This window comes from Buteo buteo, chromosome 23, assembly GCF_964188355.1.
Source record: "Buteo buteo chromosome 23, bButBut1.hap1.1, whole genome shotgun sequence".
NCBI classification, from domain to species: domain Eukaryota; kingdom Metazoa; phylum Chordata; class Aves; order Accipitriformes; family Accipitridae; genus Buteo; species Buteo buteo.
Window position 1 is genome coordinate 11,361,186 of NC_134193.1, and position 25,872 is coordinate 11,387,057.

Below are 25,872 nucleotides of genomic sequence, written 5' to 3' on the forward strand. Positions count from 1 at the left end.
ATCTCCCCGTGCTGCTGTGGGAGAAAACCCTGCCAGCTCCCGTGCCCAGCGCCGGGCAGGAGCACCAAACCATCCCCAGCTCCTGCCCGGGGAGCGTTTGGCACAACACCGCTGTCAGCGGGTACACGCAGAGCTCTGCAAACCCACAGCCACAAACATGTCACCAGCTTCCCAGCCTGGCAGTGGTTTTTCATATGAGCAAACAAAATTCTTTGGAAGAGTGGGAGCTGGCAGAGTGGGACCCAGCTGAGCCTGGGGGGCTGTTTCTGGCCGGTCTCACCACTGCAGCCCCCACTCCCAGCCCCAACGCTGCAGCTCCTCAGTCCCCATTCCTGCCCCACTCAGGTGCAGACATGAGCATGCTCCCATTACCCCACTGCACCCCAGTGGGAACAGAGCCTAAATGCATGGGGATGCCCGGTCTGAGCTTGAAGAGGGCTGGGGAGCCCCTGGGTGCTTGGGTGCAGCCTGTCAGGGACGCGTCCCCATCCTTGCAGAAGCGTGCAGAGCAGCCTGAGGCACCCAGGGTGCCTTGGCTTCTCCTGCATGCTGGGTCTGGTGTGAGGCAGTGAGGATGTACAGGTTGCTCCATGGGTGCAAAAGTGCTCCTGGGACAGCACAGGGATCGTCTGCCCTTCCTACATAGTAAGAAGAGAGCAATGCTCACGGCAAAGCCAAATGCTGTAGGGCAGGGAAGCACAGCAGGAAAAAACTGCATCCAGCCTTAAGGCTTTGGACACGCAGTGACCTCTTCCTGCTGTGCATCATAGCCCCTGGAAGCAGGTCCCACCAGCCCATGCCCTCAGCTGTCCTGGTGCATGGCCGTAGAGGAGGGACCTGGCACCATACTGGTGTCACCCCAACTTGGAACTGCTGCACGGCCTTCCCCATGCTGTGGTCTTGCAGCTCTTCCTCCCGCCTGCCTGCGCGCTGCTTCTACCAGCTTTCGGCCAGGTCCACGGCGAAGCCGAGGGCCAGGAAGGGAAAGAGAGCCTGAGTCACTACTCGGGCTGGTTGGGCCAAGGCGGGTGCCCCAGCTGGGCTGCTCAGAGCCCTGCCAGCCCCACGCCATCCTGCCACCCAGCACAGGGATGTCCCGGCTGCTCCTCCAGCTGCCTGCGGAGCTGTCCGGGGCTTATCCTGCACCTGCGGGATGCGACACTGGAAGAGAAGATGGGTAGTGCAGATCTCACTGGTCTTGAGTACCAGCTTTGGCAGCTGGTCAGGGAGGATGCTCACCCAACTTGGGGCTCCCCAGAGTGCTGCATTGGGGTCCCTGAGCACTCCCAGCTGCTGAGCCTGCTCCTCCGCCTCTCTCCAACATGGAGCAGAGGCTCCAGCATGCCTGGTTAGCAGCGCAGCCCAAAGGAAAGCAGGACCAGTTGTTTTCATGTTTTGCAAAATGTTTCAGATGGTAAGGGTTGATTTTATGATTAAAGCAGCCTTTTCCATTCGGCGAATCCTAACCAGATCCAATGTGCTCCATCCTTGCCTTTCCCAGGAACCAGATTTCATGTGGCAGAGCATCCCTAGAGCACCTGGGCCCTGTGCCGGATGGTTTTACAACACCGACTAAGCAAGAAGCTTCCCCTGGCCAGATGAGAGCCTGTGACACATCCATCCCCCTGGGTCATTTGGGAGCCTGCATGCTGCCAACAGCCTCCAGTGAGGTCTTGCCTGTGCCATGTAGTGACCCACAGCACTGCTGCCTCTCTCTGCCCCATCCCCTGCCTGCTCCAGGCACCAGAGCTGCTCAGAGCATCCCACTGGGAAAAAGGCATCACAGGGCAAAGCAGTCCAGGCTTGAAACTATTTCCAGCACTTCCATCAAAGCCCTCATGCAGGGAAAATGCGGCTGTGTCAGGGAAAATGTTCCCTAAAACCTGGGAAAGCCCTAGGTCCAAGTTGGAGTGAGGATGAATAATTTGCCTTTCATCACTTGGAAGCCCTGCCATAAAAATCCAGGAGCCAAACAGAGTGGCACTGGCCCAAGTTTTGCAGCCAAAATGTGAGCAGCCCCGGCCTGTCTGCAGCCCGACCCCGGGACTTGGGAGCACTTGGGCAGCTGCAGGCTTATGTCGAGTGTTGGTCCAGCAGGATCCATCCTCATCCACAGCTGATGGGTGCCCCGGCATTTGTAGCTCCTACTGCACCTGCCTGCTCCTCCCCGGCCTGGGAAACAGGAGGGGGGAAGAACCATTTTCTTGCCAAGCAGCAGCATCTGGCCACAGTCCTGGGGGTGAATCCATGCCCCGTGGCATGAATGAGATGACATGGCCTGGGCTGCAGTCACAGAGCAGGGGCCAGTCCTGGTGTGGGCGAGCAGCTGGGGGCTGTGGGTGCTGAACTCCCTGCCCCGTGCACTGGACCAAGGCCGAGGGCAGAGCTGGTCCCTGCCACCACCAGAAGGAAAATGTGAAGGAAATCGGGGAATGACTGAGATTTTCCTTACGAACCTACTTTAGCTGCCCAGCCTGTACCACCGCCACTGCTGTCCCCACCAAGCGACGGCAGGACAGTGTCATCACACCCTTCCCCTGTTTCTCTTCCACAAAACTTGACCCAAAGTGGGACATTTTGGGGACAACCTAGTTGAGGTCACACTGATGCTCATAATCCCGGTAGCCCCCACCAGAATCTGAATAGAAATGGAAACAACAGGGTGGCCGGAACCCCAGGGACCCCCTTGACAAGTCCCCAGGGGTCTTCACTTTGGGTCAGGTGCCACCTGCCCAGTTGTGCCCACTTGCCCTGGAATCACAGCTTCTATTTTATGTCTCCATTGCAGCAAATCACCAACCCCCCAAGGACATTGTGGTATCTTGGGTCTCTGACCGCACCATGCCGGAGGATGCTCCCCATCGGAGGATGCTCCTTGATAAGGTCATGCCTGACATGCCTGGTGCAGGGCTCCCATCCAGCCCAGCAGACAGGGGACCTTCCCCATGAGACACCCCCAGGGTCACAGGGGACCCAGCGAGAGGCTGCGTGGCACAATGGGGACATGGGGTGTTGCAGACAGACATGGTGTAAAGGGTAGAGCAAGGGGGTCCCTGAAGAGTCTGTGTGGAGAAACAATGGTGCTGTGTGAGATCCCCCCAGGTCCACCATCCCCATCCTGAAGGGGGAAGGGGAAACCACTCACATGGCTGAATGCAAACCACAGCATTTCTATTTCCCATACTCTAAAACTGGCTGAACAGGCCTGGCTGGTGGCAAGGTATACACACAGCGAGTGCCCTCACCAGAGAAACCGCTGGGGAGGATGCCCCAGCCTTTTGGGAAGCGCAGCGCTCCCAGGCTGCCAGCACCATGGGAAAAGCAGCCCCACCATGTCCCTCATCCCCAGAGCCACACGTGGGGTTCCCAGCAAAGCCACAGCTGGCCGGGAACACCTGGCAGTCGCTGCTTCACACCGCTCTCTCCTATCAAGCAGATGGGGAAACTGAGGCATGGCAAGTGAGGCATGCGAGGGCTGGCAGCAGAGCCCAGGCTGGATCGGAGCAGCGAGAGGGGCACGTTTCCATCCTGGCATGCCTGCAGTGGGTGTCACTCACCACCAAAACGTGGCTCCCTGTGGGGAGGAGCATGGCGGGGGATCAGTGCAGCTCGGGGCAGGGCATGGAGGAGCCTTCCTCCATGCCGAACCCGCCGGAGCCTTGCTGAGCGGGCGGCACTGACTCACTCCTCCCGCAGCCTGACCTAGTTTAAGAGGCACCGTGCAGGTGAGAAAGGCACCATCAGCAGTGCCAGCCAGGAGGCATTTTGCAGCCCAAGTTTTTGCCATGTCAGGCGACGACGGCCTTAGGCCGTCACTTGAGCCACTGCTGGCGTGTCACCAAACCACCCTGGGCTGGGCAATCCCATGCACGACCCAGTGCCTCGCAGGGCAGCACGGGGCAGCCAGGGTAGAAGGCTGGGAGCTGTGCTCTGTATACGCAAGCTCAACCAGGCACGAAGCGGGCTCAGAAGAGCTCTGTGGGTCTGTGCCCAGTGGCAGGTTGGTGGCTGGGTCTCCCCAGCCCAAGCTGGATGGTCCCGCTCGTCCCAGGTGGGAGCGCAGGGAGGGGCCCGGGGTCGGAGCATCACTCCTAGCCATCGGCGCCCACCCACTTACCTGCACTGCCATCCCCCAGCGCCTGCCTGCTGCCCTCCACCAGCTGCCTCATCCTCTCCCTCGAGACCTTCAGGTACTTGTCGCAGTTGCACACCTGGAGGAAGAGAGAGTGGGAGGTTGGTGAGATGGCAGCCATGCTCCCCGGGTATCTCCTGCCTGCCTGGAGCACACAGCCACACACTGGGCACCCCCAGCAGAGGCTGGGCAGTCCCCTGTCGCATGCATCATGCAGAGGGAAACTGAGGCAAGGCATGTCCCACTGAGAAGAGGGTGGCAGAATGGCAGCAGGCACAAATTTGGGGGTTCACAAGCCACAAGAACCTCCTCTCCAGAGGCATTCCATCTTTACAGTTCTTAGCCACACCTTCATGCCAGGCTGCTGGTACTGCTGCCCACCCCCCCAGCAGACCTCACCCCCCAGCCCTACACGATGCCAGAGAACACCAGAAACTGAGGTTGCCTTAAAACATCAAGCAGACACCCAAAGTTTGAGCTGTGGCTTCAAGATTTGTTCTCTCTTGTCTCACAGAAGCTATGGAGGATGGCCATGGACCCTGAGACATGCTGGGGTCTCAACCAGCTGTGCTTGGCCTGGCTCTGCCACAGCACCGTGAGGGCCGATTCTCATTTTCTAACCCCACCTTTCGTTTGCCTAAATGCACCCAGAGAGGTGTCCAAGTGCCTGCACACACCGGGTGCCAGCCCTTAGGGAACCAAACCCCTCAAGGAGCTCCCCAAACCCCACTGCCGAGGAGCATCCGCAGGCGGCTGCTTGCCCAGAAGCAATTGGCACTAAATCTCCCTGGGAGCACCGCAGCCGGCTCCCTGACAGCTTTGCTTTCCTCTCCCCCTTCCTGCTTGGACAGGAGCTGGGTTCTGGGATGTGCCGCAACACCTTTCATCAGCTATTTGTTTTTAGGGGCTGTTTTCTGCTTGCAGAGCATTTCGAGCACACTGCACCAAAGACAAGCAGGGAGAGAGGTGCATAACTTCACCGACCAGAACAAGTTCCCTGCCTGGGGCTTTGCTCCAAAGCCTGTTGAAACCAGAAATGTTTTTCCACCTCCTGACGGGGCACTGGCGCGGGCCCGCGGCAGCTCTGCCGGTTTGTGGCGTGCTGGCTGGAGCAGCACTGGGGTCACGGCGAGGTGCAATATGCCCCTTCTTCCCACACAGCTGCCTGAAGGAGGATGGGGGAGGATGATTTGTTTGAAAATGAGCTTGCCACCATGTCCCGGCTCTGCTCTGCAGCAGGAGGAGGTTATTTCCACCAGCAGCCTCCACAAAACCAGTACACGCTCCCCAGCCCGGGCATTATTTGGCCATAAAAGGATGCCCAGGCTTAGGTCCTTGAAGCCGTGCTTCTCCAGCCCCACAGAGCAGCAGCACAGACAGACAGAGATGGACAAGGTGCAATCTTGAAAGCACCCAAATGCCGTGGAAGCCGCTCCACCACTTTTAAAAAGGATTTTTGCAGCAATCCCTTGATCTTCACAGCAAGCATCAGACAACTGCTACTCGTGCAAACGTGAGTCAGACCCCTGCACGCTGCTCCGGCTCACCAGCCCGTCTCCTCCTCGCTCATGCTGGGGCAAGCCACAAGCACTGGTGCTGTGGGGGGCTGAGCATGCCTTCCCTGCCCTGCGCAGGGCAAAGCACCCTCCTCACTCTCATGTTCAAACCCAGGGAAATGAAACTGGGTGAAACCCCAAGGAAACAGAAAGATGATCTTATTTGAGTGAACCTGAATTTGTGCGGAGCCAGAGCAGCCGCTGGAGTTATCCGATCAGAAAGGAGACGCCACTTTGGAGTTCACTGCCAGCCTTACGCGAGGGAGGGTTACACTGCAACCCGTGGAGGCCACCCGATACCATCAGATCAGATCTGTTCTCCTCAGGCTTCAGCTGTCTGGACTAAGGAGGACTGGAACTCACTGGCTCCTTTTCACACCTTAGCCTCCCCTTCTCTCAGCTCTCTACAGGCTCAGCTGTGCCTGCGGCAGCAGCGCATCATCAGCTGGGTCAGATCCATCCTGAAAGATGGCTGAGAAAAAGGGAAGAGAAGCACGGATGGATCCAGGGATGAGCAGGGAAGGAGACAGACAGGCTCTTTCTTTTAGGGCGCGTGTCACCCTCAGCTGTGGGACAGACCCCGATACCGCTGCCCAGCGGAGCTGTGTTCCCACCCCTGCCAGCTCTGATGGTGGAGTCAGTGCTGATGCTGCAGGATGGGACGGTCTTTTTGAGACTCAAGAACATCCCAGCCTGCACAGGCTGGACCTGGAGCCACTGATGTCACCACCCCGGCAGGCACCCAAAGCTCTCGTGTGGCTCACAGGGTGCCTGCTGGGATTTGTGCGATTGCAACAGGCAGGCAGAGGTGATGGGCAGCTCCCAGGGATGTGTGCCAAGCTGTGGCTGGGCTGGCCCCACTCCTCTGAGACAGTGACAACAGGGTAAGGGGCTGCATGCTGGAGAAGGGAGTTGAGCCTGGCAGTGGGAGAGACGTGGGATGGCACCTCCTGGGCACACAGGCAGCACCAGCTGCACCAGGTGTACCAGGTGCATGGGGTGTCAGAGGCTCCCAGAGAGGTCCCAAACCACCCGGCCATTGAGCTGCCACCCAGGATGGGCACGGTGGGGGCCCAAGGGGCAAACAGCACCCTCCTCCCCAGCCCTCCCTGCCAGGCATGGACATGCACCCTGTGTGGGCATGGGCTCATCTCCCCTCCATCACAAACACCTAATCCACCTTAACGCCCAGCCTTGGAAGTTTGGAGCATGCCATGGTGTTTGGGCAGCAGTGCCAACATGCTGTGCATGGGCTCCTGGCTCCTGCTTGGGTGCACGGAGCGACCTCGGGCAAATTCCTCTGCTTCTCTAAAATTCATTACTGTTGTAAAGTAGGGGCAATCCACTTCCCTGGGCCAGATATGCCCCGGCAGCCCAGGGGCAGCCTGGCATTTCCCACTCGCCCAGGGCTGCCAGGCGCTTGCCGTGAGGCTCTGTGCCCCACACCATCTCCCCAGCCTCCAGGGCTTAGCCACCTTCAGCTTCCCAAAAACATGGGGCAGGCTCAGGAGCCAGATAAGCCACTTAGCAGCAGTGCCAATTAGCTGTAATAAAAAATTGCAATTAATATTTTTTAATACCTTGCCAAAATGAGCCAGAAGAGATGAAGTGAGCAGGGCAGTCTGTCACCTCAATAAGGCTGCGCTGAGTGGCTGCTGTGCAGGGGCCAGTGGTAGCCTTGGGCTCAATGCTCGGCCTGGAGACACAGCTCCCTGCAGCCTTCTGCATCTCAGCGTCACTGCCTGGGGATGCAGCGCAGTTTTTTGTGGGGGTCTTGCTTTTCTTTTAAGGGTAGGGATGTGGGGACCCTCTCTGCTGGGGGAGGAATGGGTTTTTCCTCCTTGGGAAGGTTTTGTTTCACCAGATCCATCATGGCAGGATTAGTCGTGGACCCCATGAAGTGGGGTGGCTGTAAGGCCAAAAATCTTTGTGGCAGTGAGACAGCAGGACATGGCAGCACCCCAGAACACTGTCTGGGGGGTGCAACCACTGCGAGCAGGGGGTTACAACCCGACAGTGAAGGCTTTGGCTTCTCCCCCACAACATCTTGGGGTCCCCCCCAGCCCCTGTGCCCAGCTCAGGGTGGGGGTGGCAGCTTCTGCCCCACTCCCCAGCCCTGCCCTGGGGACAATGTGCCGAGCGGGCTGAGCCGCAGGTTCTCTGCTCACGCCATCCTGCCTGTCCACGTGGCCGGTGTAAGTGCTGGGCCATGGGGGAGAAAAGGGGTGAGTTCGGCTTGGGAGAAGGGGGCCAGGTAGTTGCAGCCCTCACAGACCTCATAGCACTGCCCGGGCTGCTGACACTCGTGCTCCTGCCGCATGCTGGGGTGCCCCGGTGCCCCTGAGGGCTGCGGGTCGCAGGGCAGCAGCGGGCACACCTCGGAGGAGGAGCAGTGCTGCCTTTCTCACGCTAGGGCAGCCCTTGCCAGCACACGCTTAGTCACTGGTAAATCCCAGCCTAGATCTGCTCTGCCCTCTGTGAAATGGATCTTGGCTGCACCCCCGCTGAAGCAATCCTGGCGCTCGGGAGCCATGGCGGGTGCGCTTTCCCACGGCAGCCCGGCTTCCAGCACCCCGTGTGAATCAGCTCCTTCCCGGGCAGGTGCCGGGTGCCCCCGCACAGCACACGTGCAGCCGGCCAGGCAAAGCCAGGCGAGTGCATCCCCGCTCCGATCCCCCCGTTGTGCTGGCTGCCCGCTCAGCAGGAGGGCCGACGGGGACGGTGCCGAATTCAGGCTCTCTGGGCAGGTGGGGATGGCTGTGACATGTTCCCCTGCCTCTCCAGGCCCTGTTCGCCATGTCCATGTCAAGGATGAGGAGCAGGTGCGACCCATCTTAGATGAAGCTCTGGTCCTCACTGCAGTGCCTCACTGCTGTCCCCTCTCCCTGCGCCGATCTGGACATCCTGACTGAGGTGCCGCACCCCGATGTTGGGCACCATCACACCTGCACCTGTATGCTCCTGCCCTGGGACCTCGTGCCAGCATCCATCGCACCCAGAGGAACACTCTGCAGCCCAGCCTGCTCTGTGATGTCACCACCAAGATCTGTGACACAGGGATTAGAAGGAGTGATGTCATTGAACCAGGACTGTGATGTCATGTCTCACTGTGATGTCACAGCAGGAGAGCTGGCAGGGATCTCTGTGCTGCTGTGGTCCCTGAGCCTGACGAGGTGGCTTGTCCCCAGCTCCAGCAGCCGGAGCCACCCTGGCCGAGCAGGCAGCTGCCGCGCAGTGAGGCTCTCCCTGTCTGTGCAGCCGAGGAGGACAAGGCAGGTGAAATGTCCTTTTGCAATACTGGCAGCCTGTCCGGTGGCTTGTTTTTGTTTAGGACGATCCCTGCCTCTCCCAGCCCTACTGGGTGGGGATTTCACCAGCAGTGACGCACGAACCTCCCGGGACTCGAGGGACTGGATGCTTCAGCCTGAAGCTCCGGGGCCATCTCAGCATCCCATCCCCTTTCTGGGCCTCCACCCAGGAAGTTGAGAAGCTTGAAGAAAACTGTCCAGCAGACAACAGCATCCAAACTTTCTGGACTCAAAAAGTGCCCTGGGAGCCAGTATGAGTTTGGCCGAAGATGGTGGCATGAGCTCACCTGGGGTCCATAGGCTGGTGCCCAACACACGTGGAAGATGAGCAGTTCAGATGGCACCGGAGTCAGTTTATCTGCTTCCTTTGATACCCTGGAGAACTGCATCTCCAAAGTGCTCTGAGAGTCACCTTGGTGATGCTGAGCTCTGCCCAGAGGAGCAGTTCCCAAAATGGTCCCTGGGCTCGCAGGGCTCCTTCCATCTGCTCTGCTGAAGAAATGTCATGGGCCAACGTCACTAAGGGATCTCCTTGGCAAGGGTTTTACTGGTGAGATGCAACCCTCTGCCTGGAGAGCTTCTGGCTTGGGAAATCCTCAGTATATCAAAATCAGCTGTAAAGGACAACAGTGTCCTGTGTGAACTCTTTGGGGCAATTCAGGGCAGCTCATGTCAGGACAATTCCTTGGGCGTCTTCTGCTTGACATATCACAAGACTATTCAACAGCCACCTGGAGTGATATCTCTTTTCCTACTCACCGCCTACCCTCTTCCCTTTCTTTCTTTCTTTCCCTCTCTCCGAGATGGATATCATCTGGTGAAAGGGCCACTCCTCCGGATGGAGGTTGCAACTCTCATTTTGGTTGTGAAAGCACAGTCCTTGAGCATCCAAGAGTTTCTTTCAGGCACTTATCAAGACTAGAAACCTTTCCAGAACAGACATGCAGGATGCTCAGGCTCAGCCAGCCATCTCCCCAGCACAGGTTGCCTATGTGCAGCCTCCAAGCCCAGGAGTTACAGATAGACCGATCTGCCTCCAGCAGACCTCCTGCCCATCACCCAAAGCAGAGACCGCCCAGCAAGGAGGGAGATGGTGGGAAAGACAGTGAAAGAAAACCAGGTAACAACCTGGCAAATTCCAAACACAAGTCAGGAGTTGATCATGCTCATCTGCCTACATGTATATTTTTGCACGCTTTTCCCAAGTCTCCAGCTCCTCCTTGCTGCACTCACAGCTTTGACCTTCAGACACTCTCCTCTACAGCAACACTGTGGGCCAGATTCCTCTCTGTCCTGCAGCGCCTTCAAGGTCCTTGTACAAAGAGCAGAAACCTCAGCAATTCCACCTGTCAGAGCTTCCCACACCCTGTGGGTGCAAAGGCCACCTCTAGGTGCAGAGCAGCAGTGAGCCAGGCCCCTGGGACAGCCGCATCTCCAAGGGGATTTTCAGAAAGCAGCTGGCCGGGCTGTTTCCCTTCCCCTTTATTCCAAGAGCTTTTCTCATTGACATTCTTATCACCAGTACCTGGTTATCCTAAAGGTGCATATTGCTGCTCCTGCTCTGTTACAAATAGTCTAACATCTGTCCTTGGGTACCAGCAAACCCACCCAAGCAGCAGATGAGATGCACTGGTGTGTTAGCCTGGTCATTCCAGGGAGCAATGGCTCTTGGTGCACACAACAGTCTTGAGTGGCCACTAAAACCTGGGCAGCCCTGTCTGCCAACAGCACAGTGAGAGCCGCGCTGGGAGATGGACCGTGATGGTCCCACATGGAAATGCAGCCTGTGCATCCTCCACCAGACCTGCCTGCACAATGAGCACTGGTAATTTTATGGCCATCCAAGCTAAGTAACATGCTGCTGGTGGAAATACGGGGCTGCCGGTGGGTTCCTGGCATAGTACAGGGGCATTTTGGTTCACAAAGAGGGAAGGGCTTTGTTTATTGAATCATTAACATCACTTCCCTCATCACCAGCCAGGTACTCTGAGAGGTCTCTTAGGCAAGTGCTGACCTAGCCCAACCTTGCTAAGCTGGTAAGATGACATGGGATCCCATGCCAGCCTGGTACTGCGTTCCCACTGCTTTCTCTGCTCCCGCTTTGCTATTAGTCATCCATTTCTGGAAGGTTTCTCATGCATAATAAAGTGTTTCAACACTTGCATAAGCCAGCTCTTCTCATCAGGAGTGACCCGCTGCATTTCCCAACGCTTTCCCTAGGCAGTCCTTCCGACTGCCACAAAATACAGAGTTAAAACATGAAGTTTTCTATCCCCCTTGGAGGCAAAAGGTGTGGGAAATCGAACAGATAAGAATGCCTTTAATTAGTATCATTTGCATAAGCTCTGGGAAAGGCTCACCTGACAGCTAGAAGAGCCTTGCTTGTCTGGGAGCACGAACCACGGGCGCTGAAACTGGCAAATTAGCGGAGTTCCTCTGCTGACAAGATTGGGAGACAGCAAGAACGGGAGGTCAGAGGTGATGGAGCCCCGGAGGCTCCGCAGGCACCCCAGCTCCCGCTGCCTCCCTTTCAGGGCACCCCAGCTCCTGTGGCCTCCTTGTCAGAACATCCCCCTCTCCATTTTCACCTGCCAGTTTGCAGCTGCTCCAAGCGAGAGAAAAGATGATTTTGGGGTTGGGGGGTCTGTCAGCTCCCCTGGAGAAGGGCAAGGATGGGAGGAGAGGAGAAGCACAAGCACATCCCCGGATAATGCGTGGAGGCTGCCAGAGCAGGCTCAACATCCAGCAGGGACGGGACCAGGGGTTTGTGATCTCTGTTTCTTGTTCCTCTCGGCACACACGTGCTCCCTCAAGTGCCGCGCAGATGGCTGCAGGTCCCTAACCACAAACCCCATCCCGCTGCCACCTCGCCATCATGCTGCCTTGAGTAGTCGGCGCCTAATTGTCAGCGACACCGAAAGCCCTTTTTGGTACCTCAAGGCCTTTGCAGTGATGAGAATCTCACCCGACATTACACCTAAACCCACATGCAAAGCTGAATTTCCCAGGGGAAAAAAAAGATGCTCACCCCCCCTTCCCTGCCATCCCCCTCCCACCCTGGGTCCCTCTGTCTCCTACAGCTGCCTTTCAGCCATCTCAAGTCTCACTTGCTCACTTTTCTTCCCAGCTGGGCTGTGAGCTGCTGAGGTGGGGGCTGAGCCCCTCCAAAAAGCTGGAGCTGCCACAGCACCCTTGACCCAACCTTCACCATAGCCGCAAGCCCTGTTTATACAGCACCCAGCACGGCAGGGTGCTGCTCCAGGACAGGCTCCCAGCGCTTACAAGTTTAATAACAAAGCCAAACTAGTAATAACTGCCATATAATGAGGTTACGCAGCATCCCCGAAGCCTCTGTTTTAGGGTGAGCTCTGTGCCAGGAGCTGCTGGGGGCCGGTGGGCAAACTGTCCCTTCTCACCCTCCTCCCTGCCTGACCGCTGGTGCCTCTGTTTCTCCAGCCCTATGCCAGCACGCTGCCTTCCTGCCTGCAAAAATGTGCTTTATATCCACCTCTGGGGCGAGAGTTAACTCCTCCTGGGTGTGCAAACCTGCACCATGCGGCTCCAGGGCACACACTTCCTGCACCAGTCTGCTCCCGAGTCATCCCAGGGGACCCTGCACCACGGCAGGAGAAGGGTTAACTTGCCCAGCTCCCTGCAGTGCGGCTCATTGCTACTCTCTTCATCAAGCTACTGAGTTTTATCCAGTTGGAGGTGAGAGCTCAGCTCTTGGCCAGAGGATGTTGGAGGTTGGTGAATGTGAGGGCTGGAAAAACCAATCCAACCTGAGCTCTGAAAGTGCTGGAAAGAGAGCGAGGGTCCATGTCCCACCAGCTCATATTTGAAAGGGTCTCACCCAAAAACTAAAATGCAGATGGAAATCTGGCTACCAAGCATCCCCTAGACCTTCAGGAGCATCACACTTTTGCACCAGAAATGGAAAGGGTCACAGAGATACATTTTCTGACTGTGACAGAGTGCTGGAAACTGCAAAGGACCAAAGCTTTGCTTTCTAGAGTCCAACACTCAGATCATTAACACTCAGGCACGGGCACTGCTCTTTGTTACCCAAATGCACGTTGGCCATGTTGGAAGCTGAATTTCCTGCCTGACCCAGGTCCCATGAAACCCCAGTGCAGCATGCAAAGCCTCAGCTCTGCTGCTGCACCTTCCTCCTGGCTGAACATGCAGCCGTACCCGGGGCTCCATCCTCCACTCCCGGTGCTGGACAAGCTTTAGGGAATGATCTTTATTATATATTAAGACAACAGCTGCCCTTATTCCTGTTCCTTCTGGCTTTCCCTGGCAGCTGCCCCTCCTCTGGTTGAGGTCCTGGGACCATCTATATAATGTATGTCAGAGAATTTCTCTCCTTGCCCCTATACTGAGCCCTTGAAGCTGTGTCTGGCTGGAAGCTGTGCCCCCAAAGCTCTCTGCTTTTCCCCAGAGCAGTTTTCAGCTCTATACAAGTGGCTGAGGCCACCCTGGGCCAGGTGGCTGCATGGCTCTGATCTTCTATGGCCATCTGGTTCACAGGCATCCTCACCTGCATCCCCCCTGCCTCCTCCTCTGCCCTCCCTGGGGAGTCCTGGGGGTGACACGGGCTGGTGCCCCCAGGACGGCGCAGTGGCTGAGAGTGGTGCGGGTGCGCAGGCAGAGGCAGAATTGGGTGTTGATGCAGTGGCCGGGGAAGTTGGGCTCATGTTTCAGCTTCTATTTTTATCTGGGAACCCAAGCCTGCCCACGGTGCAGTGCGGAGGCCCCCGGGGGACGCGCTGGCTTCCCCAGCTGGAGCCAGATACCATCTGCGCGCTGCCTGCCTTTCCCTGTTGGTGTGCCAGACCTCCTGGTAGAGGGCAGCGTCTTCTGAGGCATCGGCACATCCTGCCCACACCTCTGCCTGGTCCATGGTGTGGTGTGGCGGGAAAGAAGGAGCTGGGTAGCAGAGCCACATCCTCCAGGCACTTATCTCTGCAGGCCAGGCTCTCCTCTCCTCCAGCCACGCTGAGGCTGGGAACACTTCATCACAGCTAACCCACCGCAGACACAGAGCAGCCCTCTCGCATCATGCCACCACCTGGGTCAGTGGCCAGATGCAGGTGTCCCTTCTCAAGCCTGGCCTTAAATCTGTGCCGCAGGGGTAGGACTGGTCCAGGAGGGCTAGGATTCACCCCACTCTGCTCAGAAGCAGCAGTTGAAGCTCAGCAGGATGAGCTTCGCCTCAGGTGGCAGCATTGTGGGAAGGACGTGGTGCCACCCTGGCTCAGCACCCAGGGGTAACCCCTACAGTCCCCCCCTGCATACTGCTCTGTGGGAGTCATGCCTGAGACTGTAGGGCTGCACCAGACCCATCACTTTTTATTTACTAAAGCAAAAAATTGATTTAGTGGACATAGCTGCATAAAAATGGAAACTTGAGCAGCTCGAGCCCAAGAAGCTTGTGTAGCCTGCAGGTTGTCCAGGGCAGAGACTGCCTTTACTGGCCCAAGAGCAGGCTCCCCAGCACAGTAACATGATTTTGGAGCCTGGCCCCTTGTCCTGGGCAATCACAGTAAGCATCCGGGCAAAGCTGGGAGGAGGTGAGACCCGCCCCCCCCTCACCCGCCAGGCAGCGCCTGCTGCTTTAATTGAGGCGAGAATAGAAGCTGCAGCAGAAAACGGGAATATAAAAAAAAAAAAAAAAAGCGTGAGAAAGGAAATCTGAGCAAGGCCTGGAGCAATCTAACCAATCCAGCGGAAACAATAGCCCAGGAAGAAAAACCAGTTCCTACACATAAGGTAGAATAGGCTGGGAACGGGCTGGAGGAGGGGCAGGGAAGGCTCACCCCATGCGCTCCCAGCCTGCAGAACAAGATGGGCATTATGAGGCTGCGGCTGCCCGGGGCACGGTGCCCCCTTTCCCAAGGGCTCCGGGCAGCCGGGGAGGATGCCTGCCCAGTCGGGCCAGTCTGCTGCCTGCACTGCTGCCTGTGCTGCTGCCCGCACTGCTGCCTGTGCTGCTGCCCAGCGCGGCCAGGGCCCAGGCTGCCTCGACGTAGCGGGTTTGGGGGGAAAACCCCCTAGCTCTGGGCGTGTGTCCTGCAGCCGGGCTGGGCTGTCACCTACCCCACAGGGACGGACAGAGCAAGGCACAGCAGTTTTCTTCCAGTCTGTGTTTCGCAGGGCTCAGCCCCGGGATGGGCTCAGCACCCAGGCTGAGCTGGGCTGGGCTTATCACTTGAACTGGGCTCAGCACACACCTGGGCTCAGCATCCGGGCTGGGCTCAGCAACTGGCCTGAGGTTAGACCTGAGGATGGGATTAGACCCCTGGCTGGGATTAGCCCCCATCCTGAGATTAGCCCCCAGGCTGCGCTCACTCCCAGGCAGAGCTCACTCCCATGCTGGGTTCACTCCCAGGCAGGAGCTCACCCCCAGGCTGGGCTCATCCCCAGGCTAAACTCACCCCCAGGCTGGGCTCAAAGGGCAGCAGAGCCGGGCTGTGCCACCAGCCCGGCTCCTTGGGGCCGAGCGTGGGTGCCTGTTGGGGAGGCAGCTGCTGCCAGCTTGGCCATGGCAGGGGAGGAAGGGAACACAGTATTTTACAGAGGTAACAAACCATTCGCAGCACCCGCCCGTGGGCCGGCATGGGCCTGCCTGGCCATCCCACTGCAAACGTGGCCCCTTGGGGAAATGGCCATAGACGGACCTTCTCACCTTCCCAGATCCCACCTGCAGGAGGTCTGTCTGTTCCTCCTGGGCAGCACACCCTGGTAGGCAAACCCTTGGGCTGCAGAATGGATTGGTTGAAGGTGGGGAAAGCCTGAGTATATAAACTAGCTCCAGTATGGTCCAGCGTCTAGCCCCCTGCCCTGGACACAACCATGGGTGCTGGATCTGTCCCCTCGGCTGCGTGGCAGCAGTTGGGACGTGGCCAGGGGGTTGTGCTCCCCACAGCCAAGAGGGCTGGATACTTTCATTTTGAAGCAGAAGCTTAAATTCTGCTAAAATCAAAACCACCGTCACGCTCCGCACCATGAGCTGCAGGGACTTTCCTGCACCTGAGGATTTCAATTCCCTTCAGCCCTGGCTCTGCAGACGACTCAGGCTGCCCCCAGACCTGCTCCCCACGGCCTCTCTCCCTGGGGAAAAGCCACAGCCCTGCAGCGGGCTGAGCTGGATCCGTCCTCCCACCCCTCCGTCGTGCGGCACAGCTGGGGGGGAGAAGGCAAGGCTCCCTGCCAGCCTGCACTCCGCCTGCCACGAGCCAAACAGTTCTCAGCACCCTCCAAATACCTCCCTGCACACCCCAGCGGGGCCGGGGGCAGCAGCCTGGTGAGGAGGCAGTGGCTCCCTGCTTGCACTGGGACTTGGCCTCGCTTGGTGTGCACAGGAGGAGTCAAAGAGAGGGAGGGCAAAGCTGTTCCCAGCACATTTTTCTGCTTTGACACACTTGCGAACCCTTCGAGTGCTGCAGCTGGGTTCCCAGCACCCCGCATCAGCTCTCCAGCCTGCACCCTTCTGCCAGTGGCACACGGGGCTCCAGATTCCCCAAATACCTGGCAGGGAGCAGCACAGGATGACTGTGCAGGGCACGCAGAGGTTTTTGGGCTCAAGTCACAGGCAAGGGTGTCTCGCCAGCCCTGACGCGTGGAGCAGTAAAAGCTGCCCCAGGGTCCCACGCATGCCCGTCTCAGCACTTAATGAGGTCTTGCAACTGGTTCAGGCTCCCAGTGCTGCCAGTCAGGAGCCTGTAAAAATCAGCTGTGGTGCAATGTCCTGGGCATGCGTCAAGATGAGCCCCAGACCCCCCAACATCCAAAGCCAGCCTTTAGTTTAATAAAGAAAAAAAAAGCTCCCAAGGCAGAGATACCACATTTCCAACACCGCAGGGCCCCTCGGGCAGCTCGCCAGCAGCCTGACAGAGGGACGCATTTTGCATCTTGGTTTGCATGTTACCATCCTGTCCTGGTTTCAGCTGGGATAGAATTAACTGTCTTCCTAGTAGCTGGTGCAGTGCTATGTTTTGAGTTCAGTATGTGAAGAATGCTGATAACACTGATGTTTTCAGTTGTTGCTCAGTAGTGTTTAGACTATAGTTAAGGATTTTTCAGCTTCTCATGCCCAGCCAGGGCACCTGACCCAAACTGGCCAACGGTGTATTCCATACCATGTGGCGTCCCATCTAGTTTAGGAACTGGGAAGGGGGGGGCAGGGAATCGCTGCTCGGGGACTGGCTGGGTGTCGGTCGGCGGGTGGTGAGCAATTGCCCTGCGCATCATTTGTACATTTCAATCCTTTTATTACTACTGTTGTCATTATATTAGTGTTATCATTATCATTATTAGTTTCTTCTTTTCTGTTCTATTAAACTGTTCTTATCTCAACCCAGGAGTTTTACTTCTTTTCCTGATTTTCTCCCCCATCCCACTGGATGGGGGGGGAGTGAGTGAGCGGCTGTGTGGTGTTTAGTTGCTGGCTGGGGTTAAACCACGACACATCCACCAAGTCCAGGAGAAACCCAAGCAGGAACGGTGCTCGCACAGCCCATTGCCACACATGGCTGCATGACCCACATGGCAGCAGAGCTGGGACCTGAGATGGCCCCTTCCCCAGCAGGGCAGGACCGTGGGTGGCAGAACCCCATGCCCAGCTGACCTGACAGGATCAGCTCCTCCTCCTCACTCTGAGTGAAGATGCTGAAAGGCCAGCAGCATCCTTGGCAGCCTGGGAAGGGAGATCCCGGAGGACTTGGGAGGCTCTGGATACTTGCTGCCTCAGCGCAGCGGTGCTTTGCTCCTGCCTCTGCTTTGGAGGGTCCCCTGCAGAGTGGCTGCTCCCCTCGCCTGGGCAGCACCAACCCCCTGATGGAGGAGGCTTTGTCTTCTACTCCCACCACCTCCCACCTGGTCACCCCATTCCCACGACCTCCAGTATGATCAACCCACTCTCATCACCTCCACAATATCCACCTTCAGTCTGGTCACCCCACACCAACCAGACCCACATCCATCAGCTCCACTCCCATCACCTCCAGTATAGTCTCCCCACTCCCATCACCCCCACACCTATCACCCCCACTCCAACCAATTCCACATGCATTCAACACCAAGCTCTTCCCTGCCCTCTCATTTCCCTTGTGCTCTGCCTTTCCGCCTTGCAGGCATTTCTGGCTCGATGCTCTCCAGTTCATTCACTTCTCGCTCACGTGTTCACTCCAGGCTCTCTTGCTCTGCCAATACCCACCCTGCATCCCAATGCCAAGACCATTTCCCTGCGTAACCTTCTTAGAGCTTGTCACCAGCCACTCCACAGAGAAGTCACTTTTCCCTTCAGCCCCCTTCCAAGTCACATTGTGACTCCTAACAGCCTTCTCCTCTTGGATTTAGCAAAACCCATCCAATCCTTTTGGTTCATTCTCTTTTTTCCCCCAACCAAATGGTTTGCAACATTTGTTTTTTTACTTCTGGGGGACAGCTGAGCAGGCAGCAGCCTTCCAGCGGCCCCGTAAGACTAAACCCAAACCTGTGCCCTGTGCTTCCGCTGAGCCCTACATCAAAAAGCCATGATGAGCAGAGACAGCTCATGAGCAAACCCATTTCTGTCACACCCAGTGACAGTGATGAGAAGAGGAGCAAAGCTCTGACAGCATCTCGGCAGAGAACCCCCCAGCCCAGGGCTCCCCAGAACTCCAACTCCAGCCCAGAGTTGCAGCCCTGCAGGGCTCAGGCAGTGGCAAACACCCAAGCATGCAGACGGAAAATGGCTGAAAGCAGATTTGACATTTTGCAGAATAGAAGGGGAAGGAGTGATGCTGGGGACGGCGGGGAAATAACCTCCCACAAGGCTCCCGCTGGCAGCGGAGGTTTCCATCCTGCCTCTCAGCTCTCTGTGATGCTTGACAGGTCATACCCTGGACGTGTTTGCCACAAGATTGTGCACCCAGGACCCCAAGCCCACTGAGGTGGTGATGTGTTCCTGGTACGCTGCTCCTGCTGCAGCTATCTGCAGCCACCAGCCTCCCTGGCCAGGCTGGCTGCACTGCTGGTGCTGGAGGAGGGCACACGGCTCCCCTGCTCAGCCTTCACCACTCAGGCTGTGGGCTGAGGACAGATGATGTCCCCAGAAGAGGGGACAGAGATTTATCCTGACCTCTTCGGGCAAGCTATGACAGCAGCCCAAGAGCCCGGTGAGAGCCTCACACAGAGACTGGCACCATCTCTCACCTTGGGGTGGTCCCCGTGAGCATGGGACTGCTCCAGAAACCATCACCCCCTGGGCACAAAAGAGGTAGGGAAGGAAATGGGCATGAAGGCCAGATCCTCTCTGGCAGGGTACCAAAGGGCTGCACAGCCCTTGCTTGGCCAAGGAAGACTCTGGGAATGAGCTGTGGCTCAGCACGTGCTGCAGGGCTGGCAGGGAGCATGCAGACCTCGCACCCAGAGCCCTCCTGATGAGTGTCACCCCCGAACCCAGTCTGTCCCCTCCTGGGCATGCTGTTATCACCAGATGGGCAAGGTGGACCGCGGCCAGACGGGCAGGGGGATGGCTACATGTGAGGCAACATGTGTCACAACATGGCCAGACTCAGCGGGTCGCTGCCCAACATCTCTAGGGGCTGTCAGGAGGGCTCCCATGGGGCAGCCAGCTGCCCTGGGGTGGTGGGCAGTGGGCAGGGGCTTGGTTGCAGACAGCATACAGGCAGCTGGTGAGAAGGGGGAGCGCTCGGAGGGTGCAGGCAGCCCCTGCCTGCAGACCCCCATGGTGCAGTGGGTTTGTTTGCATGGCGTATTGCTGCAGGTGTGCCAGGAGCTGGCAGCCACCCCGGTGTGCCACAGCCTGGCCAAATGTGGTTTCTCGCTGGCATGCAGCCGCCATGCTGGCAGCAGCCACCTTCCCCGGGGTGCTCACACCCTCCCCGGGGTGCTTGGTGGAGCCGGGGCCCCTGTGGCAGCTCTGTCTTCAGGCTCTGCCCTCCCAGCTGGGATGCCCTTGGGCTGGATGCTGCTCGCTCCCACAGGGCTGGGCACTTCGCATGCGCTGTGGGCTTATCCACGCACCCCAGTACCTGCTGGCAGCTGCCTGTTGTGGGCAGCCAGCAGGACCCTGTCTGCGTGTCCATGGTGCCCAGCACCCCATGGAGGGTGGAGCTGCTCAGCAGCTCTGGACAATGAAACTGTGACCTTATCTTGAGCAGAGCCTGCCATGACCCAGGACTGGGTTGCTGCTCCTGAGAGGGGGGCTTCAGGAGCACAACAGAGTGAGGGGCTCCTATTTCCCCTTTGTTTTGCTTGGTCACCATCCCCAGGTGGGACAGGAGGGACACTGCACACTCCACCCTGGTGGGAAGCCGCTGGTGGGAAGCCCTTATGGGCTCTGCAGTGGGTGGGGGTGTGGAGATGGAGCAAATATTTGCCCTTGCAAATACAATTGTTGCCATTGCTGTTACAATGAAGTCAGAACATGCTCTCCATCGCAGGTAAATATCTCGCAGCACAGGTGGATTTGCCTCTCTTGAGGTCACTTTATTTCCTGGGTGCCATTGTCACTGTGCTGTCCCCTGGGTCTCTCCTGGTGACTTTTCATTTCCACTCATTGGCAAGAAGAAACGCTCAGCAGCTCCTTGCTCCTGCCCAGAGGAGCCACCTCCAGTGCCGAGTACCCTGGCCCTGTCCTGACTGGCAGCCCTGCAGCTCCCAAAGCCTCTCCAAGAGAAGACACCAGCCCCTTCGAACCCATGCTCAACCCCTTGTTGGGGACAAGGTTGGGGGGAGCCCATCAGCAAACACTTGCCAGCATGAAGGGGCTGCAAGAGCCCAAGAGGGCCAGATCCTTCCCTCACGCCAGCAGTGCTGAAACGCACCCTGGGGTGGTGGGTGGTCTTGCAGGTTCATCCCACATCATGGGCATCTCCACCCCACGTGGGTCCCTAGCCTGGGGCTGGGCACTCCCCCCCTGCCATCAGCAGGGGGAAAAATGCAGAAGCTATGTCTCAGCCTCGGCTGTCCCTCACCGTGGCGTCAGGGCTGCTCTCTGACAGCCCTGCAGATCCCCAGGCAGGGCTTCTTTCCTTGATGCCAGCCCAGACAGGGGTCAACAGTGCTCAGGGGCCCATCTCTCCATTGAGGCAGCAGCTACCCAGATGTTCCATATGTGGAGGACCACCACGACACCAGAGGCCCCAGGCCAGGAGCAGACCTACCTGTGAGCCATCCATCATTCCTAACAGCCTCTGCTGATGGAGCCGCCCAGTTTCCCCAGGCTTTGCTCTCCTCACAGCTGAAGGTCTAACTTGAATCCTCCCTGCTGTGAGTTGAGACTTGGCCTCGTCCTCATGGAGAGCATAAAAATCCCATACTCTTGCCTGCATTAGCTCAAACACATGCCAAGGCTGTTGGGGAGAAAGTGGTTCTCAGTGCAGACCGTGCTCATCTCACAGGGCCACTGGGGCTGGGGGAGCTTCTTGACAAATGGAGCAGCAACAGAGGGGACGATGGTGCTGCTGGTCATACAGCTTGGCCAGGATGTCATCGTGGAAATGGCATGTCCTGCCTGTGAATTTGGTGACAGTTGGTCCCTCTGCACAATCCTCCCAGGCAGCCTGGGATGGTCCCTGCTACAGTTCATCCTCATCACCATGCCTGGAGGAGGAGTGGGAGGTCCCCACAGCTCCTCCATGGCATCACCTGCCAGCCTCTGAGCAAAGACATCAGCCTCTGCCTGCACTGCCTGCACATCTGGAGCAGGACGGAGGAAAATACAGGCAATAGGAGCAATCTTAACACCCAGGATGACGTTCCCAATCCATCCTGCCACCATCCTTCTCTCTGGACAACTCTTGGCAGGGCTGAGACCAAGGCTGGTCACCTCTGGCACCAAAACTGGACCGTTATGGCTGTAGGACACACTGTGAATGAAGGTGCACAGGTCATATGCTGCCACAGGGGCCCCAAACTTACTGAGAAACCTTTGGTAGAACAAGGGTGGAAAAAGCAGTGATTTTGGTGAGGACCAGGCTGGTGCCAAGCACCTTTGGAAGGCTCTCACCATCCGATGCAATGGTTGGCCTCCGTGGTACAGCTGACCCCATGGGGGAGCAGAGCATGAAGGCACATGGCTGGGCTCTGCCACCATTTCCAGCACAGAGGAGCTCACAGGGAGCACCACCTACTTTGAGAACAACCATGTGCATCTCACCTCAAGGGAAAACACCAGCTCTTGCAGGTCTTCTCCAAAACGGTGCCCCAAAAACAGTCTCAGAAAGAAGCCATGCAAGCTGCTGACTGGGACCTACAAGAGGAAAGACCCTGGGAGCAGTCTGGGGGAAGACTCACTGCTGCTGGAGCCAGGAGAAACCCTGGGAGACCTTGTGCAGCGATTCCTCATGTTCCCAGCCCAACACCTCCCAGATGTGCTAACATGACCCCAGTGTGTTGGTGACATGTGAGGTCACTGCGGCGGGACAGGCGTGTTTCTGGGGGGGCTCCCAACACCTCCACATCTTCTCACTGCAGCAGGAAGCCTAGGGAGCTATCTATAGCTTCACATGGTAGTGTCACACAAAAAAAGGTAAAACGGGGTAATAATATAAACATGTGACATTATTTTAGGGTTTTGCTGAAACCAAGGGATTTGCTCTCTACTGTTTCATTGGCCAACTGGAGGAGAGAAAGCTGGGACAGATGGCAGTCCAACCTCACCAAACCTGGTTTTGCTCTTTCGCTGATGAACAGGACATCAGCAGGCAAGTGGCGGCAAAACTTTAATTTCACCCTGCAGAAAAAAATACCTGTGAGTGGAAAATGCTGACAGGCTCTTTTTGGAGGCGAAGTCGGGGAAGGAAGGTGTGTGCTCCATTCCTCGCATTCCTCCCCAGTTCCCTCCGGATGGCAGCCGTGCTCCCCAGGGTCCACCCAGGTGCCCAGGGTGTGATGGAGAGGGCTGAGGATCCTGTCCTGCAGCCTCGCTGGTTCCACCAGCTGGGCAGGGCTGAACATCTTCCCTTCCCAGTGTGGGGGCAGAGGGATGGGACCAAGGTCTGAATCCTGCTGGGGTCTGAGAAATGAAATCTTTGATTTATGTGGGCAGCATCTTCAGAAACACTTGGGTGAGGCTCCCTCACAGGCCAACGCTGTGTCCCCAGGTGCCACCCCACTGAACCCCAGTGTCCTGCCATGGCCGTCACATTGCATCCCTATGGCCACACACCGGTGCCTGCTTCAGAGCAGGGCACCTTGGGCTCATCCGAACATCCAAGTGCAGCTGGTGGAATGTCACCTCCTCCAGACACCTCACACTGTCCCCTCTCCTGCAACACCAACCCGAAAACCAGAGGAAAAGCCATTGCGTGGCTGTGCACTCCCATCCCCGTGCCGTCCTGGCTGCCGGGCGTGGAGCAGTGTTGGCTCCCTCCCGGGCACATGCGTGAGGGCAGCGCGCCAACAGCTAATGGGAAAGTTCAGGGTCGGGGCGAGCCGCGGGGAGAGGCACATAAAGGGCTCATTGTGTGGCAGGTCTCTCTCGGCTGTGCTCATACAGGGCTAGCAGTTCAACAACAAAACGCAGCTCAGAAATATGACAAGACACCTTTTTCCCAGGCTGCTGTTAAACTCTAATTAAACATTTCAGCACACTCAAGCAAGGGAATGTCTGCTTCTCAGGCCCAGGCTATCTCAGCTGGAAAACGTCTCCTCTGGTACAAATGGGCTCGCGCAGGTTGACCCAGAAAGATGCCCCTTGGGCCCATGGATGATGTGAGCCCATGTACCAGGGTGGGCAACCTGCTCCCATCCACCCGCCTTCAGGCCAGCAAGGAGGTCAGGCCAGAGGACAGGTCCGGGCTGGAGCAGCCCAAGAAGGGGCTGTGCAGCCGGGCACACCACGGGCCACACCACCGCCGGCAGCCGCTGGCGCTTCTGCCCACTCCCCGCCGTGGCACCTGGGAGTCCCTGCTCCTGCCGAGGGAGCATGGCCTGGAGAAGCAAGAGGCAGTGTCTGCACCCATGTCAGCCCAGTGCAAAGGAGAGCCAGGCAATAGCTGCTCCATGATAGCCTCAAATCAAGCCTTTACGACCCAGAAATTGCCCACTGAAGAAGAGGGACCGTGACTCTGCCTTGCCCATATGTGTCTGTGCAGCACCTTAGGAAAGGTCAGTGCCTCTCCAACCCACCGTCCTGCAAATATTTAACGCCATGCCTTACAGCAGCTGTACAGCACAGCCGACAAGCTCTGTCTTCAGACTTGATAGGTTTTTGGACCTCACAACTCCTATTTCAGTGAAGTGATTCTTCCCAAACTTCATCACTCCCACAGCCAGTCCCAGGGGAGCTGGTTCCCCTCCCCAGGCCTGGACTATGGTTTGGCTCCCCTGCTCCAGAGATTTGGACATCTAAAAATAACCCAACAGACAAGCAAAATGTTGGATTCTCATTCTTTGGGTGCTTTGCAATGCTGACCCGCAGGCACTGACCATCATCACACCTCGCTGTGACATTTTGGTTGGTCTTAAGTAAGTGCTTTCCCAACCTCCCCTATCCCACCCCCCGCAGCCTTTTCCATGCCTGGGCAGGCAATATTGGGCTTGGGCGCCTTCTCTGTCCCCCAGGGAAGCAGAGGTGCTCCCACACTTTCGATTGACCCAGAGATCTCTAAAGCTCAGCAGGCCGGGGGAGATGACCAGCCTCAGGATGCAGTGGTCCCTGCAGAAAGAACCAACCCAAAGCCTGTCTCCTTCTGAAATCCCACCCTTTGCTTTCCTCTGGGTTTTCTGGGGAGTAGAGGACAGCCCGGCCCCATAAGCAGTCCAGAGCCCTGAGAGGGGTTTGTCACTTGCTCTGTGGGACTGTGGGACTGTGCACCACTGGGGAGGACAGGGAGGCATTGCCACTGGCTTTGAGTCACCACCAACCAAGATGCAGGAACCAGAGCACACACCTTTCAAGCAGTGCTGTCGGAAAACCCAGTGAGGCTGGAATTGGCATCCTGCTATTTTGAAGAATGAAGGAGAAAAAAAAGAGGACAAAAGAGCTGAGCTATGAAGCCAGGTGCTGCTGGGAGTGAGGAAGGCTGTAAGTCAGCAGACAGGGGCATGGTGGCTTGAAGACCCCCGTGGATCACCTGGATGCCCAGGATGGGTATGGTGATGGTTACCTGGCAAAGCCCAGTGAGCATGACAGGAGCCAGCCCTCCCCATGTTATTAAACACAGTCTTTGGCCATTAGTTGCAGTAATCCCTCAGCACCTTGTTTCTAGCAGGCACAGACCATACCCCCCAAAAAACCCCACCCCTCATGCTCTGATGTATGACCCAGCCTCGTGGAGGGGACATGGCAGCACTGAGCTGCTGGCACCGATGTAGCTCAGCTGCTGTTTTGCAGCACCCCTCATCCCACCTGAGCATGATCCTGCAGGAGCAGCAAACCAGGGACATGTGGCTCCAGCTCACTGGGGACTTGCAAGCTGGTGGTTTCCCACATGCAACCTCACCAAGAAACAGGTCACCCAGGAAAGGGTTACTACAAAAAACTGCCATTTCTAAGATTGCTAAGTAGTGGGAAGGTGTTGTGCAGATTGGAGTGACAGCCCAGGCAATGACACTTGTAATTTGGCATCCCGTGGGGGTGGAATTTGGCAAAACTGGTCTCTCTTGCTTCGAGGACATTCCAGCTCCCCACACAGGCAGTCTGAGTTGAATTCCCTCAATAAATACAGCAGCCAGGGGTTTAATCTAACTCAGCCCACCTCCCCTTAGAAAAGCAGCAGCAGCATGCTCCTCAGGGAGGCTCCTCTCCTGCCCCAGCGAGGCTCCGTGCCTCCAACTGCCACCGGTGATGTGGTTCCTGCCACTGGGCAGGCAATTGTCCCTGCAAAACCTCACCCTGGCATTTGGGCTGCCCTTGCTG

The 25,872-nt window shown here is 57.4% G+C and overlaps 1 protein-coding gene across 2 annotated transcripts in view; it reads right to left on the bottom strand.

The window, feature by feature from the left end:
* EXD3 (exonuclease 3'-5' domain containing 3) overlaps window positions 1–25,872 on the bottom strand; it is a 296,945-nt gene that overhangs the window by 5,712 nt on the left and 265,361 nt on the right. For both annotated transcript variants that reach the window (XM_075054953.1, XM_075054952.1), the window contains exon 21: window positions 4,118–4,211. In XM_075054953.1, the coding sequence (XP_074911054.1) occupies window positions 4,118–4,211 (94 nt within the window). The remainder of the gene's footprint in view (window positions 1–4,117; window positions 4,212–25,872) is intronic.